Here is a 22,080-nt window from a genome sequence, read left to right on the forward strand (position 1 = left end):
TTTGATTCGAGTGAGCAAATAAATATCCCAAATTTTGAACATCTCTAATTGGATCCCAAGGAGGGCTGTCAACTGTCTGGGTAAGAACTGCACTCCTCACTGTTTCCCCACGCTGGGAGGCCCTGTTAGAGTGGAGGGATAGGTACTACCAGGAAACAAGATGCGTGTTATGTACGATGGAGAAAAAGTACAGGAAATGTTTAATAAGCTATCCAGTGAAAAAAATCCTGAATAATAAATCTCTCCCAAACAAAAATGGAAACGGGCAATTGGATATTCTAGGAGGAGAGAAAGAAGGATAATTCATCATATAAATAATTCATTGCAAGTTTTAGCAGCCGGCGCTGCCGTGCATTTGGTATTGAAGACAGATGACATTGGGAGTGCTTGCGTGTGTGCTTAATTTTGTGTATATACAATTTTTTTGCTGAATTATATGGTTCTCATTGTGGTGCAGATCTGAAGATCTGTTATCAGTAGCCCACTGATTAGCATTTATTACTTGGAAGAGGGTACTGCTATTTTTTAACATCATAAACGGAGGTGCTAACCCAGCCTTACCGATCGATGCTGCCTGATAACCCAGGCTGTGATGGGTTTTAGTTATGCAGCATCACACAGAGCTCACTCTCCCAGAAGAGGGATGGGCGGGACAGCAGGGGTCTCCAGAGGCATCTTGGAAGCCTCTGGCTTGGGAGCTGCCACTGCTTTCCCAGAGGAGCCACACACGAGCAGCCGGGTGGAACCTGAGCAGTGACAGCGCCCAGGAAGGGCTAAAACCGAATGCTGTGGGCATGGAGATCATGGTCCTATTTCCAGTAGGAATACTGGTGTTGCCTACAGGTTTCATCTGAGGAAGAGGGGTTTTCTTCTGCCCTTAAGGGAGCAGGTGGGTGCTGCCTGAAGCCATGACCTGTGACAGAGGTGACAGCCTTGTGACAGGTGCTGGGCAGAGCAGGAACCTGAGCCAACACCTTCCCCTGTGCGCTGCTGTTCCATGAGCACAGCCAGGCACAGAACCCAGCACGCATGGCTGGCTCCCTGCTAGCCCCAGCCCTGGTTTCTTTTCCTAATAAGAGGCATTTTCCTTCCTCTCTCCTGAGGGAAATCAAAAGCACGTGCAGTGGTTGGTGCACTGCTCGCGACTGAACCCAGCGTTTGTGCGGCGGGATGGAACGAGGCACCCCAACAGCACAGCCCTGTTATACAGCACCACAACACCTCCAGGCTTCACCCAGCTGCAGGGCAAGCTAAAGCATTGCCACTGACCCAAAGAAATTACACATTTGGGCTGCCTTCAACTCATTACTTGCCCATTCTATCCAATTAGGTTTTATTTATTAAGCTACTCTGGAAACTCTCCTGGCGTTGACTGTTTTACACCTTCAGTGCATTTTTTTAAATCCTACTGTTTTATGAACTGATTAACAAGACTTACTGCTCCAACAGCACAAAAATACAATACAAATACAAAATATGGTCCAATTGAATCAAGAATCCAGCATTGGATTTTCCATATCACCACTGGAAAACACCTGCTGTTAAACACTACTGCAGTACTTGTTTTATTTTGCCAAATCCAATATATTATTATAAATCAGTTTGAAGATGAACAACTTCACTCTAAAATCCCAAATATGAATGTGAAAAATAATGACAAGCTTTCATGCTCCAAGCATTATTTCTTAATAATAACTTCATTCTAATGAGAAAGAAAAACGATGCTACTTTGCATAATTTAAATAATCTAATCTGCTTTCCAGATAAAATTATTAAAAACCATTGATTTAATCTCAAGTGCCCAACAGACCCCATAAACTCTGATGCCAAATATCTATTCTTTTAATTAAAAAAAATGAATTTAATAAAGATGACTGGTATGGTAATTAGAGCTATTATGAAGTATAGGCTACTTTGATCTAGAACATGCAGCCTTTAATTCTTGTGTGAAGGTGTTCCCACAGACACAGCCCAGACCCGAGCTCTTGTTATATTCCTGTCTTCAAAGAATTATTGTTTCAGACATGTCACTGCAAAGTGTTGGTTTAAGTCACTATTTTCCCACCACAATTTACACACTCACACAATGTAGCAACAAGAATCAACTGTTCAAAATATGGCACTTGAAACTAAATGCTAAATTTTTAAAATTTTCCTTGTATTTAATGCTTCACATGCTTACTTTCAGCTCCGCACATGTGTAGGCAAATAGGATATTCTGCTGCTCATAAATCCTTGGTGCAAGAGCAGTAATTGCCGTTTTTAGGGCCAATTTGAAGACTCCATAAGTGGTTGCCTGTGAAATGCAAAAGACAGCAAAACCTAGAAGACTGGAATGGGTTTGAAGAACTGATTCAGGGTTTATGTGGTGGCAACTGATCGAGAAGGATTTACCTTTACTCAGGACAGACAGGGAAGTCTGTGATGTCCTAATTCCTTCCAGGCCACTGAGAAATCCACAGCATCAGCCTCCTCTACTTCTCCTTCCACCCTCCAAGTTAGGACCAGCCTTTGATATCCTCAGCTTCTCCCCTTTTGGTTAACCAGTGGCACCCAGGATTCCCAGGAAATTGGAATATGCAATTTACTGAATAGACAGAAAACACCATGAAAGAAAGAAAGAGAAAAGGAAAATTATCACTCATTGACCAGTGATACCATTACTGGGAGAACCTGAAACACAGCAGAGCTAAGATTTGATTCTCTCTCATTACTGACAATGAGAGAACAAACCTTTCTCCTCCGGGAAGCCCCAGGTTCCAACTTTGTCCATTTTCAAGGTCTGCACTACAGGCTGTAACAACACAAAGAGAGGTTAAATTAAGCATGGTGCCACATCTGGCTACTGCAGAACTACAGCCAGCACTCAGAGCACACATCCAGCTCTGTTTAAGCACATATGCTGCTTTTTTCCTACCTAAGTGCATGCAGCAGCACTCAGCAATTAGCAGGGATGTTTTGTGTGCTGGCACTCACATGCACACAGCAGAGGAGAGCTCCAGGCAGTGACAGGGTGGGATGGCCAGCTACAGAATGGTTCTTCTAAAGGCATTACTACTGAAGGCAAGCTCATTCTACATAATTTAGAAAAAAAGCTCATCTGACTGGTTTTTGTCTCACAAAGCGAGAAATACCATGGCATGAGGCAGGAGGCCCTACTTGGTGCTGGCTGAAATTAAAGCCTGTTCAGTGCAAACACATTTTTTGGTTGGTGGCGGAGCTTAAAATAAATCTGATAGCAAGCGAGTCTAACTCAGCTTCACCTTACCCTCCGGATGTCCCACCAGGATGGGTGGCAGGGAACAGAGGTGTGCTGCAAGGGCTTGTCTGTCCCATCAGGAGGTGAGATCAGTGGCATTCATTCCCTGTGGTTTCCATGCACAACGTGACTCGTGGCCGCCCCAGGCTGTGCACGGGGCAGGGGCCGGAGCCCCGGTGCCTGCACCACCCGTGCTGCAGATAAGCACCACGTCCTCACGGCCACAGTGTTTACACTGCTCCCTGATCTACTGCTGGAGCACTTTGATTGCACAAATAACAAATGGGCTTCTAAAAATGTGGTTTTAAAAGCCTTTGAAGCACAAGGCTGAGAGGTGACGTGCACACCAAAATTAGCAGAGCAATGATGTGTAGCTGGACCTCTGAATTTGTGGGTTACACCTTTGCAGACTAAGACATGCTTCATTCTGCTTTCTTTGCCACACTCCAAAGTTTTATGAGCTGCCTTTTAGGTAACTAAGTTTAAGGCTGAATACTTTTCCTTTCCACTCCCCAGTGTTTGGGTTTTTTCGTTTTAGACCACTAAGGAAGTTTTCCACTGCTTTGATTTCACACGGATTTAGTAACTAAGGGGTGTAGTTATTATAATTAAATATGAGAAGCACACTAAGGGACAGATATATTTGAGGGAATCAGTGCTAAAACAGTTCTGCAAAATAAGACAGTGACAAGAAAATTAAAACATCAGTGAAAGCTCCAAGCACTTCTAGCTGCAAAAACATTTCCTTTTTCCACATCGTTAGCACTGAACATTTCCTGTTACAAGCAAGAGCTTAGGAAGCCAGGCTTGCTCAACTCACCCCTGTTACTGAAACAATCCAATAAAAAACAGGTCTATGTCCTATTTTCCAAGCTCCTCGCTGGAGCTTGATCCCTCAAACACGAGCTCCATCTGGTGGGCTTCCCCAAAAAGTCGGAGCATCCATCCAGCCCTCCCCAGGGCCAAATACACGTGCCCCATGATGGGAATTCCAGCCATTACTTGCTTCAGGGGATTGATTTTGTCCTCGGGATCAAAACCTAGAGATACAAACAGTTCCAAGGAGAACTCAGGACCGACCATCCAGCATCAGCCCTTTGCCACAGAGCTGGTCTTGCTTTGGAAATCAGAGCTGCTTCAGTCTCCTGAAAAAAGCACACAACACCCTTTGAGATTTCTCTGGGGGTCCTGTTCAGCCACAGCTCCCTGTACTGAAAGGCAAAACCTCCCATTGCCAAAAACATGTCTGCAGATGTTTTGACTACCCAGTGGCATCTCAGATGGCACTGGGTGACTGTTTTTAGATGGCAAAGTGAGCCAGGTGTGACACAAGGCAAGCAGGGACAGCAGCCCTAGCGCCTCAGCACCCACCCCAGCCACTGCACAGAGCTTCATCGATGGGAGACAGCACAGCTCAGGAAGGACAAAGTTCCCGAGTCTGCACTCCAGGATGTTATCACAGTTTTAAATCCTCTCTTATAAAACATGGTGTCCTGTGAAAGACATTTTGCTGTGTGTAAGTAGGACATCTCCTCCAGAGATCTATAATTGCTTCCCGTCTCAAGTGAGGAGATGATAAAGCCCAGTGCAGCAGATTACAAGTTTATTGTAATAAATTGCATTGGCCAGGAAAGCAAAATTTAAAAACACACGAGATTGAAATGATAAGAGAAGACAATTATGCAAAGCTTCAAGCCCAACATCTTATGTAACTGCAGGGATTTGTGTCTGCCTCAAGAACACGGCATGTGGGATGCACGTAACCGGTTTGCCTTCGGAAGCGCTCGCTCCTGTCTGAGCCTCCCCAAAGTGGGCAGGGGAGCAGGATCCATACGGATACAACCTCAGACGTGCATGTGGAGGCCACTAGCCCCACTGGTGTGTCTGTTTTTTGACAGCATTCACATGTTGTGAGGAGCAAAAGGCACAACAGAGACACTTCCATTGATTTGCCATTCCCCAGTAGCCGAGCACATCCGAGCTATTTAAAGGAAGTTGTTTGCCACTCTGGAGAAGCTGCTTGTTAGAAGGTGGGCAATTAGCAGGAAAAAAATGCCAGAAGAAGCTGAGTGTCTGTGTGTGGTCCCCAAGAAAGCCCACGGGACAGCTTGCCTCAAGACATCAAGAAATCTGTACAGAACAGCAGACTACCAAAGGGCCAAGGAGGAATTGATGGGATACATTTAATTAATCTTTCCTGTCATTTTACAACTCCAGCTGGAGGAACTCAGGGAATCAAGTGAATCAGAGAGCATGGAAAAAGCTCTCCCAGACTAAGGCTGGAAATACTTTTGGGGTGTTACTATTCCAAATGGAATTGTTTGCTTGAAGATAATTATTTTTCTCAGTACCAGCCTTAAGGTTTTTTGTACAAGCCAATGAAATATCTTCCAGCCCCAGTGTCTTCTCCCACTTCTCCACACAGAGCTAGCATTTATTGTCTGTAAATACCCCAACAATCTGTTACACCTACCCCAAGGACAAGTCCCAGCAAATAAGGCCATCCCCTACCTGGCAATATCCTCAGTGTTGCTGAGAAAACGAGTCTTCCAGGGCTCCTTTCTAAGATTTGCCAGGGCTGGCTCAGCAAGAAGAAAAGGAAAGGGAATAGCATTTTAAAACCAGGCAAAAGCCAAACAGGAAACACACCTCTTAGAAGCCACTAATTTTCCGCATCACAATGTTTGAAAGCAGGGTAAGATGCAGCACATTTGTTTTCAAATGGCAGTTTACTTTGTTCTTTAAGATCTCTTAAAGAACAAAGATAGAGCACTAAAGAGAGAGATGGCTTTAGCACCAGGTGCTTCCTTAATACATCCCACTTTTTCAGGGAAGCTACAGTGGTTCCTCTGTTTAGCCATCAAGATGATGATCATGGCCATGTCCACAAAAATCCCGTTCCCAAATCATGGGAAGACCAGCATCAAAACACTTCAGCCTGGCACCAGCAATGACATTTCGATGTATTGATGGGATCAGCTGCCAGCCCATCAGCTCATTTATCATGCACTAATTCATAATGTTCTCCTGCTTTATTGACAGCTTTGCAGGTTTCCTCTGGGTTGGCAGGGATCTGGATTACAAATGTCCCACAATTTAGGTGCTTGCTCCCTCTAGAGCCAAAGAAGATCCTGCCCAGTGCAAAGCCACACAGGCAGTTGTTTGAAGAACTTGAAGGTCCCCAAGGCAGTGGTGAGTCTGTACAGCAGTGACTCTATTCTGACACCCTTATTCAGACAAAGTTCCCACTGCTGAAAATGGCCAGGTTGGATTCCATCTCCTGACCACACCCAGATTTTTACTGATACACACACAAACGTGCACATGGTATCACTGACAGTCAGTGTGTAACACTCATCCCACATTTAGGTGTTATGACCTGCTCTCCCCCTCAGAAAAAACTCCCCAGCCTGCACCCTGCAGAGGCAGGGATGGAGATCAAACAGGTGGCCCTGGCTCACTGAAGCTGGGACTCTTGGGGACAGGTCCCACCTGGCTGAAGTCCTGTCTGCATTCTCAGATGTCCACCAAGCTCAGAGAACACGCTGAGATTGCCTTGAGCTAAAAGGTTCCCTGCCTTCCACCTGCCCACCTCTAGGAAGCCAACATCCTTGGAACCTGCTGGCTTTGGATCAAATTTGACACTTCAGAGGTGACACAAAGTCACTGGGCAGGCCTGGCAGACCCGTGGCCAGCACAGAGCCAGCCCAGCTCCATAAACACTGCTCTGTAGGAAACCAGGCCAAAAGCACAGACCTGCCCTGCCTGGGTCCCTTCCCCAGAGCTCCTGCAAGTTTTCTGTTCCCTGGCATGAAGAATTTGTGCCCTGAAGAAGGAAACCAGCTCTGTGAGGTGAGGAAATGGCCCGGGGAACCTTTGGGGAAGGCAGTTTTTGTGCTGTACTTTCTCTCTGCAAAAGAGAAGTGTTTACATTGCCAGGAATGGGTTTTCAGACTGGTCTAAAATCATGTCATTTTGGACAAATCTTTGAGCACTGACCTTCCCCATCCTGGTGAAACCCCACAGACTGCTAGGTGGAGGAGGTTGAAGAGAGGGAAAGGTGTCCATGCCCATGCCCATTCCAGAGATGCACCAGGAGCCTTTCCACAGCCTGCAGGCAGGGAGGAGACAGTGCTTTAGCTCCAGAGGCCCCTCATCACCAAAGGAAAACCAAGAGCAGAGCAACAGCACAGTTTTGTGAGCAGGAGAGACTGCTTTGGAACCCAATTAAATGCTAGCAGTAAACTGGGAGTAGTCTTATAAAAGAGTAAATAAACCCCAGTGGAAACACAACTTCTCCCTTAGCAGAGGATAAACATAAAGCCTGCACTGAGAAAGCAAGCAGGGTGGCAGGGAGAGGGCTCTGCCAGCCCTGAGTGCAGCACATCCAACAATTTCCACAGGCAAAGCTGCTCAGCCTGGGAAGACTTTAAAAATCAGACCCTGGTGAAGTCTCAACTCCAGGCTGAAGAGAAACCCTCATTTTCTACAACACTCTGCCCTGGGGACACTGACTCTTGTTATGTGGTCAGGTTAAAAGTTTTAGTGCAATAACAGCAGCCTTGCTAAACCTCTAGGACATTGCTCTCCTGGAGGGAAGAGCACATGTGGGGATATATTTAACTCTTACACTCAAACCTTCAGAAGTGAACACTTGTTTCCTATGTATATAATAGAAATAGAAACATGCAAGTGCACACAGGAGCACAGGCTGTGCACAAACATCAGGCCCTGGACCACCTGGAAGAGCCTGAGTTTTCCACACAGGTTTTTCCTACAGAGCAAGGAAAATCCATGGAGTTCAGCAAAGCCAGACTCGCTCTGGGCTCTGCAGAGCCCTCCCTCTGGGGACTTCAGAGGCAGAATGTCTGCACAATTTCAGGGGCTAATATGTCAAAGCTTAAAGTAGCCTGAAGAATTTAATGGGGATTTAGATGCCTGCAACTGCAGTGGAGCATTTTTGAGAGCAGTTGAGTGAGATGAATGGCATCTGCTCAGGAGTCATGAAACACCCTGCCAGTGTCACACCCTGCTGGCACACACAAATCAAGGGGCAATGCCTGCATCACTTTCTTCTCAGAAGAAGGAAGGCTGACACTTGTCATAAGCTGAAGCTGTTCCAAACCAAAATGAAACACTGCTCATAAACAGTAGTGGTGTTTACATACAGAAACTAAACAAATTTGGGCAGAATAGGCTGAGTGAATATGAACAAACCAAGCAAAGAACTCATAGGGGATATCCTTATTAATATCCTCCCCCTTCCTGGTACTGCTCAGGTTTTCTTGTTTGCATTTCCCACATCTCTTATCTGTGTTTCAGATACAGAAAGCCACACAGCATGCCATAGCTTGACTGCTTGCATTCATCAAAGTGAAAATGCCTATTAATAAGAATTCAATTATTTGGAAAAAAGTTCCTGGCAGCACAGCAGCACCTAAGTTCTTTTCCAATGGGAACTTTACTTTCTGCAAATCTCATTTGACTCAAAAAAAACCCAAAACAAATTAGAAATAGATGGTCTGCTGTGACTCCAAAGAGAAGGGCTGCAAAGAAACGAGCATGAAAAGCAGAACCTGTCACAAGCATCTGTGGAACAGCAGGAAGTTATGGCCAGCTTGTGACAGTAGCACTAAGACTCCACATGGGAATACTATTAAATTAACAGCACATTGAGATTAATTGCCTTTTTTTTTTTTTCCCTGAGGATTTTAACTATTTTTTTTTCAGTTGCCCAACAGGTATCTTGTAATTCAGTGGGTTTGATTTCGTGGGGAAGTTTTCTGGTTTTGCAGCTCTTTCTGAGCTGTGTTTCCAAGTCCTGTGTTATTAATTTATCACCCAGGAATAGAAAAGCAGCTCAGTGCTCCGACCTAACCACACCCAAATCCTCAGGGAAGTCAGATGTCTCTTCAGAAGCCATGGGCAGTGAGATAACAACATCACACACACTCTTGGAATTTTAATTATCACTATTAAGGATTAGGAACCCTGTGAGCAACCAATTTAGCTGGCATTACTAAGCCAGAGTCAAGCCTGCTTTTAGTTAACTGTAATGCAATATTCATGCCTCAAACCTGATTTTAGCGAGTTCCCTTCCCTTCTGGAGCAAGTACATCACTGGAGGCTCCAAGTCCCCTCTTTGGCATCCCCACCCTCACTTAATTCTTGACCACAGGGGAATTTTAACAGGGAATTAACTAATCCCTCTCTTGCTACTGCCAACATAAGAGAGAACTGTTATTCCAGTTCAGGAGAGATCAGCTTTTCTCCTGTTAAGCTATTCCTTCCTAAAAGAAAGCTGGAAATATGGGGAGATTGACTGCCCCTCCAAAGCTGCTTTAGTGTCTGAACAGGTCACTTACACAGAAAGAATTTTCTCTGGAATATCCTGGTGTTGATGACTGTGTTTTTCTGCTATCATTGCTAATCCCCTCCATTCCATAATTAGGATTGTTTCTCCTGACATTATTTCTACAGATTCCATGCTGGGGCATGACTATAAAGGACAGGCTGCAAATCTGGCACTGAGGAGAAAGAGGAAAAAAGAATAGGAATTGCAAAAAGATCAGCTCTCATTTTAACCTTCAGAAAAGTGCAGTTTTTCCTAACTTTTAGCATAGGGAAATATTCTGGCTGGCGTTTTGTGCCTCACCTTAAGTGAGAGTTTTAAGTGACTGCTGTGAATAACCAAAGCTAGAGCTGGTTTGGTGAATTATTTGCAAAGAGTCTCTGCATGTGCCAGCCCTGCAGGGTAATGTCCTTGTTTAAATGGATTAACGTGGGATTAACATGACCAACAGCTGACACACGGGATGCCTGAACACAGCAAGGCACAACAGGAAAGCTTCCTCCAAGAAAATTAAAACATCTCCCTCTCTTCTCCCAGCTAAACCAAGAAACAAAATGAAAGGAACCACCCAGGTGACAAAAAGGCCAATAAAGGAGGTTTGCCATTTGCCAGAGCTGTCACTTCTCACTCAGTCAGGTCATGTGCTACACACACTAGCAGCACACATCCTGCTTTGCTCCACTCTCCAAATCCTTTCCCTTGGCCCTGGGAAGAGCCTCAGACCCTTCCTTGGGCTGGTATCTCCCATCAGACCAAAACTGCAATCTCCAGTCTCACTGCTGTGAGGTCTTAACTCCTGCACTAATCACAGACCATGAGGAACCCACCAGGTCCCTTCCCTGGCTGCCCCAGCCCTGCTCTCAGCACTGCCAGCCCATGGCCAGCCTGGGCCTTGGGCTCTCAGCAAAGCAGCCCTTGGACAGGAAGCACCTGGGTGCTGCCCTTTTATAGGGCAGGTGGAAGCAGGGCTGTTGCTGCTCTAAGTGAAAACACAGCATTACCCAGCATCCTGGCTCCTGGGGGGAAAGTGTTTTATTAATCAGAAAAATGCTTTCCACCCCGTCGTGTCTTGCAGACCTTTAAACTTGCATCTGCACGAATCACAGAAATTCTTCTGTCATTCTCACAACAGTTAAAACACAAACTTCAGGATTACTTTCTTTAAAAAAAGAGAGATAACTTGATTCTCATTAGAATTACCCTCTCAGCTCAGCACAGGGTGCTATGGGCTAGGTAGAATTTCCAGGGTACATTCCCCATCCATGATAGTGGGAAGTTGAGATTGCTTGACCAAATTGCATGGTCATACACCACCTGCTTTTTCTCATTCTAGTCTAGACTACTGAAAGAGAGAGAGGGGATGAAGACCAGAAATGTTGGGCACCCCATAATCCTGATTACCCAGGAACTGCTGTCATGACCAAGCAATGACTGGTAGGAGGATGATGTGAAGATAATGAAGTGAAAGTCTTTGGGTGTGAGGACTCAGAGCCAAAGGGTAAAAGAGCATTATTTCACCCAAAGTGCTCACCATGCATTTCTAGTTCTGCTTTTGAAACAACTAATTTCATCTGAGAAGAAAATGTTTTCATGGATGGTGTGTTCTTGCTATAATTCATGAGACTATGTATAAAAAACAAAACATTTTTCTCCACAGGAAAAAGAAAAGGGACAAAAATTCCCCAAAGACCCCAGGTTTTTAAGGGAGAACTGGGAGTGTTGAAATCCAGCTTTGGCACAGCTGAAGGAAGGAAAAATCCCTGTTAAGAACACTATAGTTGATTTTAACTAAAATAACTCACCCCCTCAGAGTTGTCTGGGTCACTGCAGAAAGCATTTCCTCTGGGGGTGTTTGAGGCTGGCAATGCTAAATCAGACAGATGACAGCACCTGCATTGGGGAAACATACATCATTCCAAGAAAATCCAGCGGAAAAGCAACTTCCAGGCATTTAATGTGCATTTTTAAAAGATACAAAGTCCCTGTCATACAACACTAGGAATATCAGGATTTGCATGAGCCAAAGTTTACAGTCTTGTGCCCAAGCCTGACAAACATTAAAGGCCCATGACTATAAAGATAGCCCCGCAAACACCATTCTCTCCCTGTGAAAAGCTCGCGTTCAATCGCCCTTTCGGGCCAGCTGACGCTGTCAGACAATGAGCGAAGCCCACAAATGGCCGGCGCAGAGCTCCGCGGAGGGCTGGGGAGAGGAGCGGCGGTGAATGGAGCGGGCGGCTGCCCCCGCACCGAGCACACAGAGCGCGTCTGTCCGGGCACTCCCGGCGCCTCGGAGCGCGGGTGCGCTGCCCGCAGCGCTGGTCACCTGCTGGGAGCTCCCATTGAAGGAGGTTACATGCTAATTGGATTTTCCGAAGGCAGTGCATTAGCATTTTCCATGATCTCACCCTTATTAGCCAAATTGCTGATCAGGAGGAGCGGGTTATATTGTGCTCTGTTGCATTATCTGCCGCTGCGAGCCAGCCCCAGATTCATGCGGAGATAAAAACTCCCCTCTCTCTAGCAGAGACTCGGGAGTCCATTGTGGAGCTAAGGTTGCAGTCAAACTCTAATTTTCAATAGTTCACCAAAAACAACCTCTCTCTGGAGGCTGCCTTGCCCAGAGCTTTGCTCCTGCTCTTCCTGAGTCTGCCCTCTAAGTCAGGAATGTCAGCTCTTTCATCCCTGTTGGCAGAAGCAGCATTGCTCTACAATGTAAAAGCAGAAGAATCCTTTCCCATGGGCTGTTCCCCATTGAGCCCAGAATCAAATGCTGGACATGTTTAATGCTGTAAGGTTATTATTTCTATGCACAGGCCTTTGAATATTGAAAGGAATGGAAATACCTGTTCCAGAAGCAGAAATGACACATGCAGGCCATCCTGTAGCTGATGACTGTCTTTGCACAGCTCAAAAAACTGTTTGTGTCAGAATTTAAATCCACATGAAACACTGCTGAGCTACCATGACATCTGTCCTGCAAAAATCCGTTTTTTCTTTCAAGGTGGGGGCCCAGCAGGTTTGGATACCTGTTCTCAACAGCAGCCTTCTTAAAAGCCTGAAGGGAAGAGACAATCTTGCACGTAGATTATCAAGTAATGTTTGCTGGACACTCATCCACCAAAATTTTCTGAAAAAAATTATTGTCTAAATACAATTTCACTTAAAAAGCCAGGTTTTATTCTTGGTTAGAGGTTACATGACAATGTTCAGATTCATTACAAGAATAATTTGGAAATATAAAGCCATATTCACTGAGAAGTTGAACCCATTCAACATTTCTACTAAAATTCTTGCAATACAAATAAGTACACACAGAAAAAACCCAGGTGATTATGTTTTACATGTAATTTGAGAGCCAAAACAAAAGGAGATCTACCTGGACTCAAAAGGGGAAATGGGCACTTTTTAGCTGGCCTGGCATGGGTGGTACCCTGATCTGATCAGAATTACACAAAGGGGTTTAAACAGTGAAGCAGATTTCCCTTTTACCAACCAAGAAGGAGAGGACAGAATTCAAGGAGATCAATCAACAAACCATTCCCTGGAATCAAATAAAAACCCTCATCATTCCCAAACAACAACCACAAAAAAAATCAGATCACTATAGGCTTGTAAGCTCTTGAATTCAAACCAGATGTGACAGTCTGAATCCCCAGCAAGAACTGCATCTCTTCTGATGAGGCTTTTAAAGAGATTCTCACAAGGCAGCACAAACAGCATCTTCAGAACAAAGGGCAGTAACGCTTCCCAGCAGAGTTTAACTGGATCCTGAGGATCACCAGCCTGTGTGAGCTGCTTTTCTATTGTCCTCACAGGGATTTTACCAGACATAAATCACATGCACTGAAGAGATAAGGAGCTAGGAGCAAAAAAAAAACCCAGAAGAAAACAGAATAATGAAGTTGCAAGAGTCCCTTGCAGCCTTTGGTTTACACTTCTCCAGGCTGGAGGCTGTCAGCGATGGGCTCCCTTCTCCAGAGAGGAATCTGCAAAAGCAAAATCAATGGGAATTACATGAGAAATGCAACTCACTCAGGAGTCATTTTCCTCCATTTTGTAACACTTTCACACACACACCCCCCAAATCCAACACTGTACTTCACTACAAGGCTGTAATCAAACCAATAGAAGTGGCAGTAGGAGTGAAGAAGCAAAAGAGAGTGGGGCTAGCAAAGAGTGCTCCAGGAGGCTCCTTCTCAACCATCCTCTAATCCTGGTGGTTGACACAGAGCAAACAGTAGGGTCTCATGGTTTAAAGCCCCATGTAAAATCTTTCCAGACTTTTTTAAAAGATCAGCTGACATTTAGCAGTGCCCAGAGGCGTACATTGGAATTAGGTGCACCCAAGAGAGCAGCTAAATCTGACAGCGGCAATAATTAGTACCCAAGGCTAAGCAGGTGTCTGTGGTGCAAATATGTGTTTGATAGTAAGTCACTCAAGCTAGGAAAATAAAACAAAATTGAAGAAAGGAAAGATGCTATTCTGGTGCAGCACATGCTTCCTGAAGCTTCAAAACGTTTTGGAAAAATGCTCTAACACTTCTCTAGTAGCACCAGCACAAATGCAGTCACTATTTCACTTAGAGAAAACATCAGGAATGATGAATCCTGATCTGTTGGCTCATAGAAATAAAATTATCAAATCCTGCAGCTGTTTAAATCACATATCCTGTTCCTCTTCCCAAGAGACTTTTCTGCCTGGTACTCTGAAGAACTACAACACATTCTGTGATCTTCAGCTCAAGCTGACTTTTAAAAGCACTTTAACTTCATATGCTCTGGAGTTAGGAATCAGAAGTGTGCTAATGGCCTTTTTGCAGTACCAGAAATCAAGCTGGATCAGTAAAAATGCTGAAAATAATCACATTTTCATTCCCAATGAGGATGGCAAGCTGCTAATTAAATCTGTCTTGACTACTTGGAAGCACTGATAATTTCTCATGTAATGTATGCGCTGAGGAGATGCTAATACCAAAAATGTTAGTCTGGGTCTGGGATTTTTTCCAGGAAAATTAAGATGTCAATTAATTGACTTTTTTTTTCTGTCTGGTTTTTACAGAAGACCTCCACAAATCCATTTTTTTTCAGTTTTTCATATTTCCCCCCCCTCTCCCTACAGATGTCATTATTTTCAGTGGCAAACCCCACACTTCTCCCTCCTCTTCTTCCAATTAGCTGTAATTATAACAACATTAGCAGCAAATTAGGTGCCTCCAGGGCAAAAATCTGGGGAGCAGCAGACTGGAAAGGAAGAGGAGATGAGATTCTAATGGAAGTAAGCAGGCACATCCATGTGCTCATCTGGGCACCCTTAGGGCTGTGCAGGTTGAGCTCTGCTTTCCCTGAGCTTGCCAAGACGAGGAGGTGACCAGCTGCTGCCACAAGCCTCCAGAGCTACCCCTGGAGAGGGAGGCAAAAGGCTCCATTTGGGCTTCTCCCTGTGCCTGGCATCACTGGATCCAAGATAAAAACATCCAGCTCAGGCTGGAGAAACCCATTGGTTGTATCTGATGTTCTGAAGGGGTAACTGGGGTCCTTAAATGCATCTACTGGGAACATTTCTGCCAAGGAAAGAAATGCAGTAGGATTAACTGTGCAAGTGAAAAGGCAAGACGTGCCAGCAGTTGCAGCATGCAAAAGGGTTCTTGCCCCGAGTAGGCTTTTGAGCAATAAACCTTTTTTCCAGAGAATTTTGCATTAAATATCTGGGTCCAGGGAAAATCTCCAAGATCAAGCTCTTTTTTACAACTGTCTTTTCAATTTTGCACAGTTCAATAAGGAAGGAAGTCAATACTGCTTGCCAAGTAAAATGACATTAAGTACATTTGCTGGAAATCTTCTTGCCTTGCTCCTTAAAAATTAGAAAAAACCCACCCAAATCAACAACAAAAACCAAACAGAACAATATAACCAAGAACAAAAAGGTCAGAATCTGACATCAGGAGTGTAACAGAGCACAGAGAGACTTAGGAGCTAAATTTCCTCCTAAGGCAGCACTGCTGGTCCAACAAGACAAGGCTGGGAGAACTTCAGCATATTTTAGGACTAAGATTTCCTGCACAGCAAGGTACCTGGGGAGGGATCAGTCCAGAGGTGGGAAAGAAGAGCTATTCATGGAAATATATTGGGACCTGAAAGGAAACACCTTTGCTTTTTAGGAGGACAAGCTGAACTTGGCTATGAGTTATCTGAGGTTCTAAGCAGATTTTGAGGGTTGGAGTTCTTATTTACTCTCATTTTGCCTACCCTATTTCCCTCATCCTTTCCTGTTTCTGATGAATTTATTCCCAGTTTATTAGAAAGGGCTCAAATCTAAAAGTGCCAGATCCAAACCACCACACAACCACAGGGGCTCAGTGCTGGACACAACATTGCATAAGTGATCCTCCGCCAACTACCAAAACATATCTCTGGGGAAAATAACAGTCTGGAGAGCAAACTTTAGAAAATAGCATCAAATAGTGTTCATCAAATTTCTGTAGCAAAGGGTTGGGGTTTTTTTAATTTAAAAATTCTTCAGAGGTAATTCTATATAAATGATGGCAAAAAATGTTTTTTAGACAAAATAGAAAGACAAACTGGGCTTAACAAGGGCAGCAGTCCTTTGAGACAGCCTCCTCTTACCATGGCAGCAGCTAAGGAGAATGGTGTCAGTCAGAAGTACAGATATGGTTACAGGAGAAACAGAAAACATGAGATTACAGCTGGTGACAGAAGGACCCCTGCAGAACCCAAGACAAATGCCAAAGTACCTGAGTGCAAGCACCTTCCTCCCTCCCAGGAGAGGGAGGAAAACCACAGTGAAGGTTCCTCTTATACAAAACTACAGAAAAAATTACTAAGTCCTGCTTAGTGACATACACCTTTAAAGTCCCAATCACATTATGAGACTCTCACAGATTTCAGATCTCTCAAAACCAGTTTTTTAAAATGGAATATTATCAAAACTACCAGTTTCCCAACTAATTTCACTGTGTTCAGCTCTGAAGTTACAACCTGTGACTTGTGTTTCATAATTATTACTTAAGAAAAAATGCCCAGCATCAAAGGAAAATTTGTTAAGGGAAATTTAAAGGTTTTCCCTAGAAACATCAATCTACTGAAATAGCATTCCTAAAGGAAACTGGTTTATGCCTAAAAGTTGCTTCACTGCTGATTTGTTTCCTATAATGAAGACCTAGCTCAGCAGAGAGGAGATTTATCCGTCCTTTTATAATCTACTGAGAAAATGAAGGATGAGAACTGAGAACCAGGAATGCTGCTGCACATGCTGGCCCATTTAGACCCACCAGTGTAATTAGCACTTGTACGAAATGGAGCAAAGAAATGGGCACATCAAGAACTCTTGCTCATCACATATTCTTGGAGCTTCTATCTTGGAAACCTTTCCCAAAATACTTACAGGCAGATTTAACGTAGACAACTATATATAATACATAAAGCCAGGCTAGTGACTCAAGAGTGGGGGTTTGACCTCTGTGTGATCAATGGATAAATGATCAAAATCATCTGTTGCAGCAGTCAGGATAAAGAGAATAAGAGCCCAGAAGCTGTTAAAGCAGACATCCTACACTGCACTATTAAGAAATCCTCTTTAAAGGGGCTGGAGCCAAAAGGGAAGGGAAAAGTCTCAAGTATCCTAATCCCTGTCCCGTTGAGAAGGAGGTGTTTGGATGTTCTGGGCAAGGAACAGAAATTGAAAGACAGAGCAGAGATTTTCAAGAAGTTTTCCTCAGGGAGTGAGAAGTCAAGTCATGTAGTCAAGCAGGGTGGAAGAAGAGCTCTCCTTTTTCAGATCCCCCAGTGCACTGCCCTGGACCACAGCTGCAGTTGGTGGCAGGACTGGTTTCATTCCCTGTTAGAAACATTCTCCCTGTATCCTCTGGTGCAGTAAATCACTTGGAGTTTGAGTGGGAGGAATGGCAAAATTAATCTCCTGTTCTGTTGTGCAGGCACAGCACTACTTTCCCTGTGACCACATCAGAACTCTGCAAAGAGCTGCTGTGTAATTATGGGATGCCCAACAGCCATTTTGGTGAGCTACATTCCCGCTCTATCCTCTCTTCTGGGCAAAAATGGATGACAGCAAATAATGGAATAGTTCCTCTGTAGCCATCTTCTTCTTCCAGATGTAACACAGCAGCTTCTGGATTCAGCATCCCTGGAGCCCCACATGAGACCCACTGGCACCATGGGATGGCAGTGTCCATCTTTTGGGTGGTCTGAAACAAGTACTTCAAAACATCCAGGAATGATTTAATATCCAGATACAGATGTTAATTACTCTCCCCGTTTCCAAAAAATAATTTGTACTGACCCTTTGGCAAGTATTTCACTCTGCTCACTTCCATGGCTCTATTTTCAGACCTGGTACCTGAACTACCAGAACAGACCAGGAACAGCAATGGGCATTTTGTCTTTAAGGTGAAACAACATCCTAAAGCCTGCACTTTGTTACCAAGGACTCCTAAACCTGCCCCATGCTGGCCCCCTGTTTCGGCTCTGCATTAAATTCGGTCTTCGCTGGAGCAACAGAAGCTCTAAGGAGAATTCTGAGGGTATCTTTTCTTTAGGACTATTACTAGGTGTTTAATGAGGCAAATGTGTGATCCTATAATGTGTAATAGAGACATTTTATGAATAGCAACAAAGCTATAACATAGAGGGCATTACATCAGAAACCTCACCTGTGGTGCACACACACCAGCCTTGACTCTCCAAGGCAAAGCTGTCACATAAGCACTCAACAGATAGACAGGAAAGTTTACTCTACATCCCTCAAAGGCCTCCATTTGAAAAAAAGTCCATTTAATACATGCTCTGTACAGCTGCTGTCTTACCATTTGCCTTGTGCTGCACATCTGGCGGAAGCTGGTCAGGAACATACCACCGATAGTCTGGCTGCACAGAACAATAAAACATTATTGCAGCAATATGGACTTCACAGGCACTTCAAAGAAAAGAGCAGTGACATGATAAAAACATAATTGTGCTGTGAAGCCTCTCATTAGCCATACAAAAGCAGTTTAAAACAAAATCTTATTTAGGTTTGTTTCCACCGATCCCGGTCTTCCAGCTTGCTTCCTTTCTTATGGCATCAGAAAAATTGGTGTAAACCTTTCTAGATCCCACAAATCACAAGGACACATTAAGAGAACCAAACCAGACTTTAAAAGGGCTAAGGAATCAAGTGCAGCAGAAGATACCAGCAGGCATCTCCCTCTACCAAAGAACCCCAGAGAAACCTGGCCCACCTAACCGGTGAAGCTGCTCCAGTTTGAATGCATCTGTAGCAGCTGTAAAATGCTCCAGTGTGACAGGAATGAACCACGGAATAAAGTTCTCTCCCCTCCTCCCTTTGCTCACAGGTTAGCACAGTTGTTTCTATAGCATTAGCTATTACCAAATAACTTCCTGCAAACACCGTGGGATAGGGAAAATTCCCATCTTTCTCCTAAGAGGAAGCACTGGAAAGGTTATGTCCATGCAGACACAGTTTTGTCCAGGGAAATCTTGGAAGAAATAGTGCATTATAGTTTAACCACCCACTGTGGCAAATGAGTAGCAAATTACCACTAGAGAAAACAACTCTGGGACCAGCCATTTCAGCTGAAGCTGTGTTAGGCTGTCTGTCTGGAATCAGTAGTCCATGGAAGCTTGTCAAAGTCTAGGTAATTGCTGCTTCAAATTAGTTACACTGGAAAAATGATTCTTGTTTTGCAGAAATTACTCTGACAAAATCATTGAGTAGCCCCAAGGGGAATCTTGCAGATTTCAATTTGCAGGGAACAAATTTCATATACTCCTACAGAAGTTTTGCCTGAATTAAGATGGCAGGATGAAGCTGTAGAGAGAGAAAACAGATTTAACTTTTATGTTTTGCTGTCACTCATGCTTGTACGGCAGTAATCACTCTCATACACTGTCAGGAAAAAAAGGAGCTATTGTATTTCAACGTAAATTGTACCAGTCACAGGAATTATTAACTAATTCTGTGCTTGTGTGCAAACAAAGTAGACCTTGATTCCAAGCTTTAAGCACAGGTAGTCTTTCAACAATGGCTCAAATTACACTCATTTGCATTGTTTTTTTGAGTTTCTGGTGAATTTTATGTTTTCTGATCAATTCTCTTTTTATGTACCTGTACCCTGCAAACTTGAATTAATTTCAAGAACAAGATGTGTATTTCACATCAGACTAACCAAAATGTTTCTACTAGAGTGTAAAAAGGAAAGAAAAAGCGCAAGAACAGAAAAAGAGGGGAAAAAGCAAAAGCACAGCCTAAACATGCAGGATTACGTATCAGGACACCCATTAAATTCTAACACCTTTCTTCATTGCTAACAAATTGCTCAGGGAGGTACCCAAAGCTCAGAGCAGCAACTCACACAGGCAAAGAATTGAAAAAAAAGGGTCAGAATGAAACTGGGAGTTACAAAGCAACCAGTCAGACTGACACCGGCGCTCCAGCAGGAATGACAAAGTTGTAAACCCAGTGATCCCTCACAGAATTAGAAACCCAGATGATGAAAGTTCAGGGAGAAGAGCCAAAATAATCTGGGCCAGTGGCCAAATGCAGGGAAAAACATTCTGCAATACTTCCAACTTTGATAAATAGGCAGATAAGCACACTCCTGAAGCACAGAAATGACTTGTCTGACCACAGCTTTTCCATTGGATTTCTACAGCCTGAAAGCCTTACATGCATTTTGCAAAAATTCAGCTATAATTTCTCAAATAATGAGCATCTTTCCATATGTGACAGCTTTATAGCCAGAATCAGATATTGTGTATTTAAAATGACATTCACCATGTTTAAATGCATTCTCAGTAGATTGGAACAAGCCAGCCCACTTAGATAACCCAAAGCACATCAAAAATGTTCTTTGAAGCAGTATTTTCCTTGGAATAAATAACTCCCACTCACAGAACCTGCTCCAGAGCAAAGCTATTGTTTTTCATGCTGAGGAGGACAGGACCCTGTTGTGTTCCAGGAAAAAAGGCATATTTCCCATTGTGTTAGCCTCACTCAGACAGAACTTCCACTTCTCCTGATTTGGTTTTTATTATCTTATGTTGAAGGCTCAGAGAAGATCCCTACTTCTGAAGTGGGGTAATTATACAGCTAGAAAGAACTCTGCATGTCTGTCATGGGAATAAATTAATCTAAGAAATCAGCAAGACTCCAATCAACCAACCTTATTTTTTAAATTAACAAACAAATGTAAAGGAACCCTGTTTTTCTTCTCAGTGCTATTACAGATAAAGAGTATTTTCAAAGTGAATTCAATCTTGATCTGGACTTAACACACTAGGAAATCACAGATTCAATTGCTGCTGAGGATGGCAGGGTGATGGCACCTGTGGTCTCCACGCTGTGAGGAAATCTGTGTCCGGGTCACACAGGGGATGGTGGGAGCCTTACCAAGCCCTGCTGCTGCTGCTGGGCCCTGCGAGGCACTGGATGTGCCCGAGGATCCGGACAGTGAAGAACCATCCCACAGCCCCCATAACTGACACATGGGGAGAGGAAGAGTGGGGCTGGGTAACTGGGCCTCTCAGGCTGTACTGGGAGGTCTTTTGTCTGTCAAGAAAAGAAGAATAAATGCATTAGCAGTAGAATATAATCAACAGATCATTCAGGTACAAGTGAGTCGCAACACTGCTTGCTTAGACCCTTCGTACTACTTATCATTCAAAAAATTATTAAAGACAGCTGACTTTTGCCACACCAGAGTCTTGACACCTTTTATGTGAGGAAAATATTGATCCCAAGATATGACAAGTACATTACTGTGTCTTTTTATTCAAAAACAATTCTGTATTTTCATTACACACAGTTGCTTTCAATAGTTTGAAGCAGAACTACACGGGCAGTCACTTGCATGATAAATTAAGTAAATAATTTTGGTTTAGCACCAAAGTTGTGTGCCTCAGATTTGGGTCTGCCTTTTCTTAGGCCCTCTATATTCCAGTAGAGTCAAGAGCAATTTGCCTAAGGACACAGTAAGGAGGGGTAAAAAATCATTAATATTCTGTGACTCTGTGAGTCACAACTAAATAATTTGACTTAAGAAAACAAACTAATAAATATTTTATATGCTTGCTCTCATCTTTAAAATCCTCAAGATGCTCTCTTTAATCAAATCCCAAGGCAGGAAGAGACAAACTGGAAGATCTCCAGTGTGAACTGCTGGTGCACTGGGCAGCACCTGGCCTCTAAGATTTCAGCAAGACCCTACCACCTCTGATGCATGGCTTGGTTGAGAATAAGGCAATCCTGAAGTTTCCGTGTCACAACAATGTTGGGGAGGACAATAAATCACCACAGAGCATTTTGGTAATCAGCCGTTCTTTTAAAGCATTGCACAATTTTTTCAAGACAGGAAACCTCAGAATTTCGTCATTCTTAAATGGGGATTGAGAAAGCTCAGAGTCTTGCATGCCATGATTTTACTATGGCTTC

The 22,080-nt window shown here is 43.8% G+C and overlaps 1 protein-coding gene across 1 annotated transcript in view; it reads right to left on the reverse strand.

Moving 5' to 3' along the window:
* Positions 1-13,352: 13,352 nt before the first annotated feature.
* TNIP3 (TNFAIP3 interacting protein 3) overlaps positions 13,353-22,080 on the reverse strand; it is a 33,204-nt gene continuing 24,476 nt past the window's right edge. Inside the window, exons 11-13 of the mRNA XM_030948356.1 lie at positions 21,040-21,198; positions 18,455-18,515; positions 13,353-13,600 (exon numbers count right to left, since the gene is read on the reverse strand). Of these exons, the coding sequence (XP_030804216.1) occupies positions 13,569-13,600; positions 18,455-18,515; positions 21,040-21,198 (252 nt within the window). The 3' untranslated portion in view covers positions 13,353-13,568. The remainder of the gene's footprint in view (positions 13,601-18,454; positions 18,516-21,039; positions 21,199-22,080) is intronic.

This window comes from Camarhynchus parvulus, chromosome 4 (assembly GCF_901933205.1).
Source record: "Camarhynchus parvulus chromosome 4, STF_HiC, whole genome shotgun sequence".
Classification (NCBI taxonomy): domain Eukaryota; kingdom Metazoa; phylum Chordata; class Aves; order Passeriformes; family Thraupidae; genus Camarhynchus; species Camarhynchus parvulus.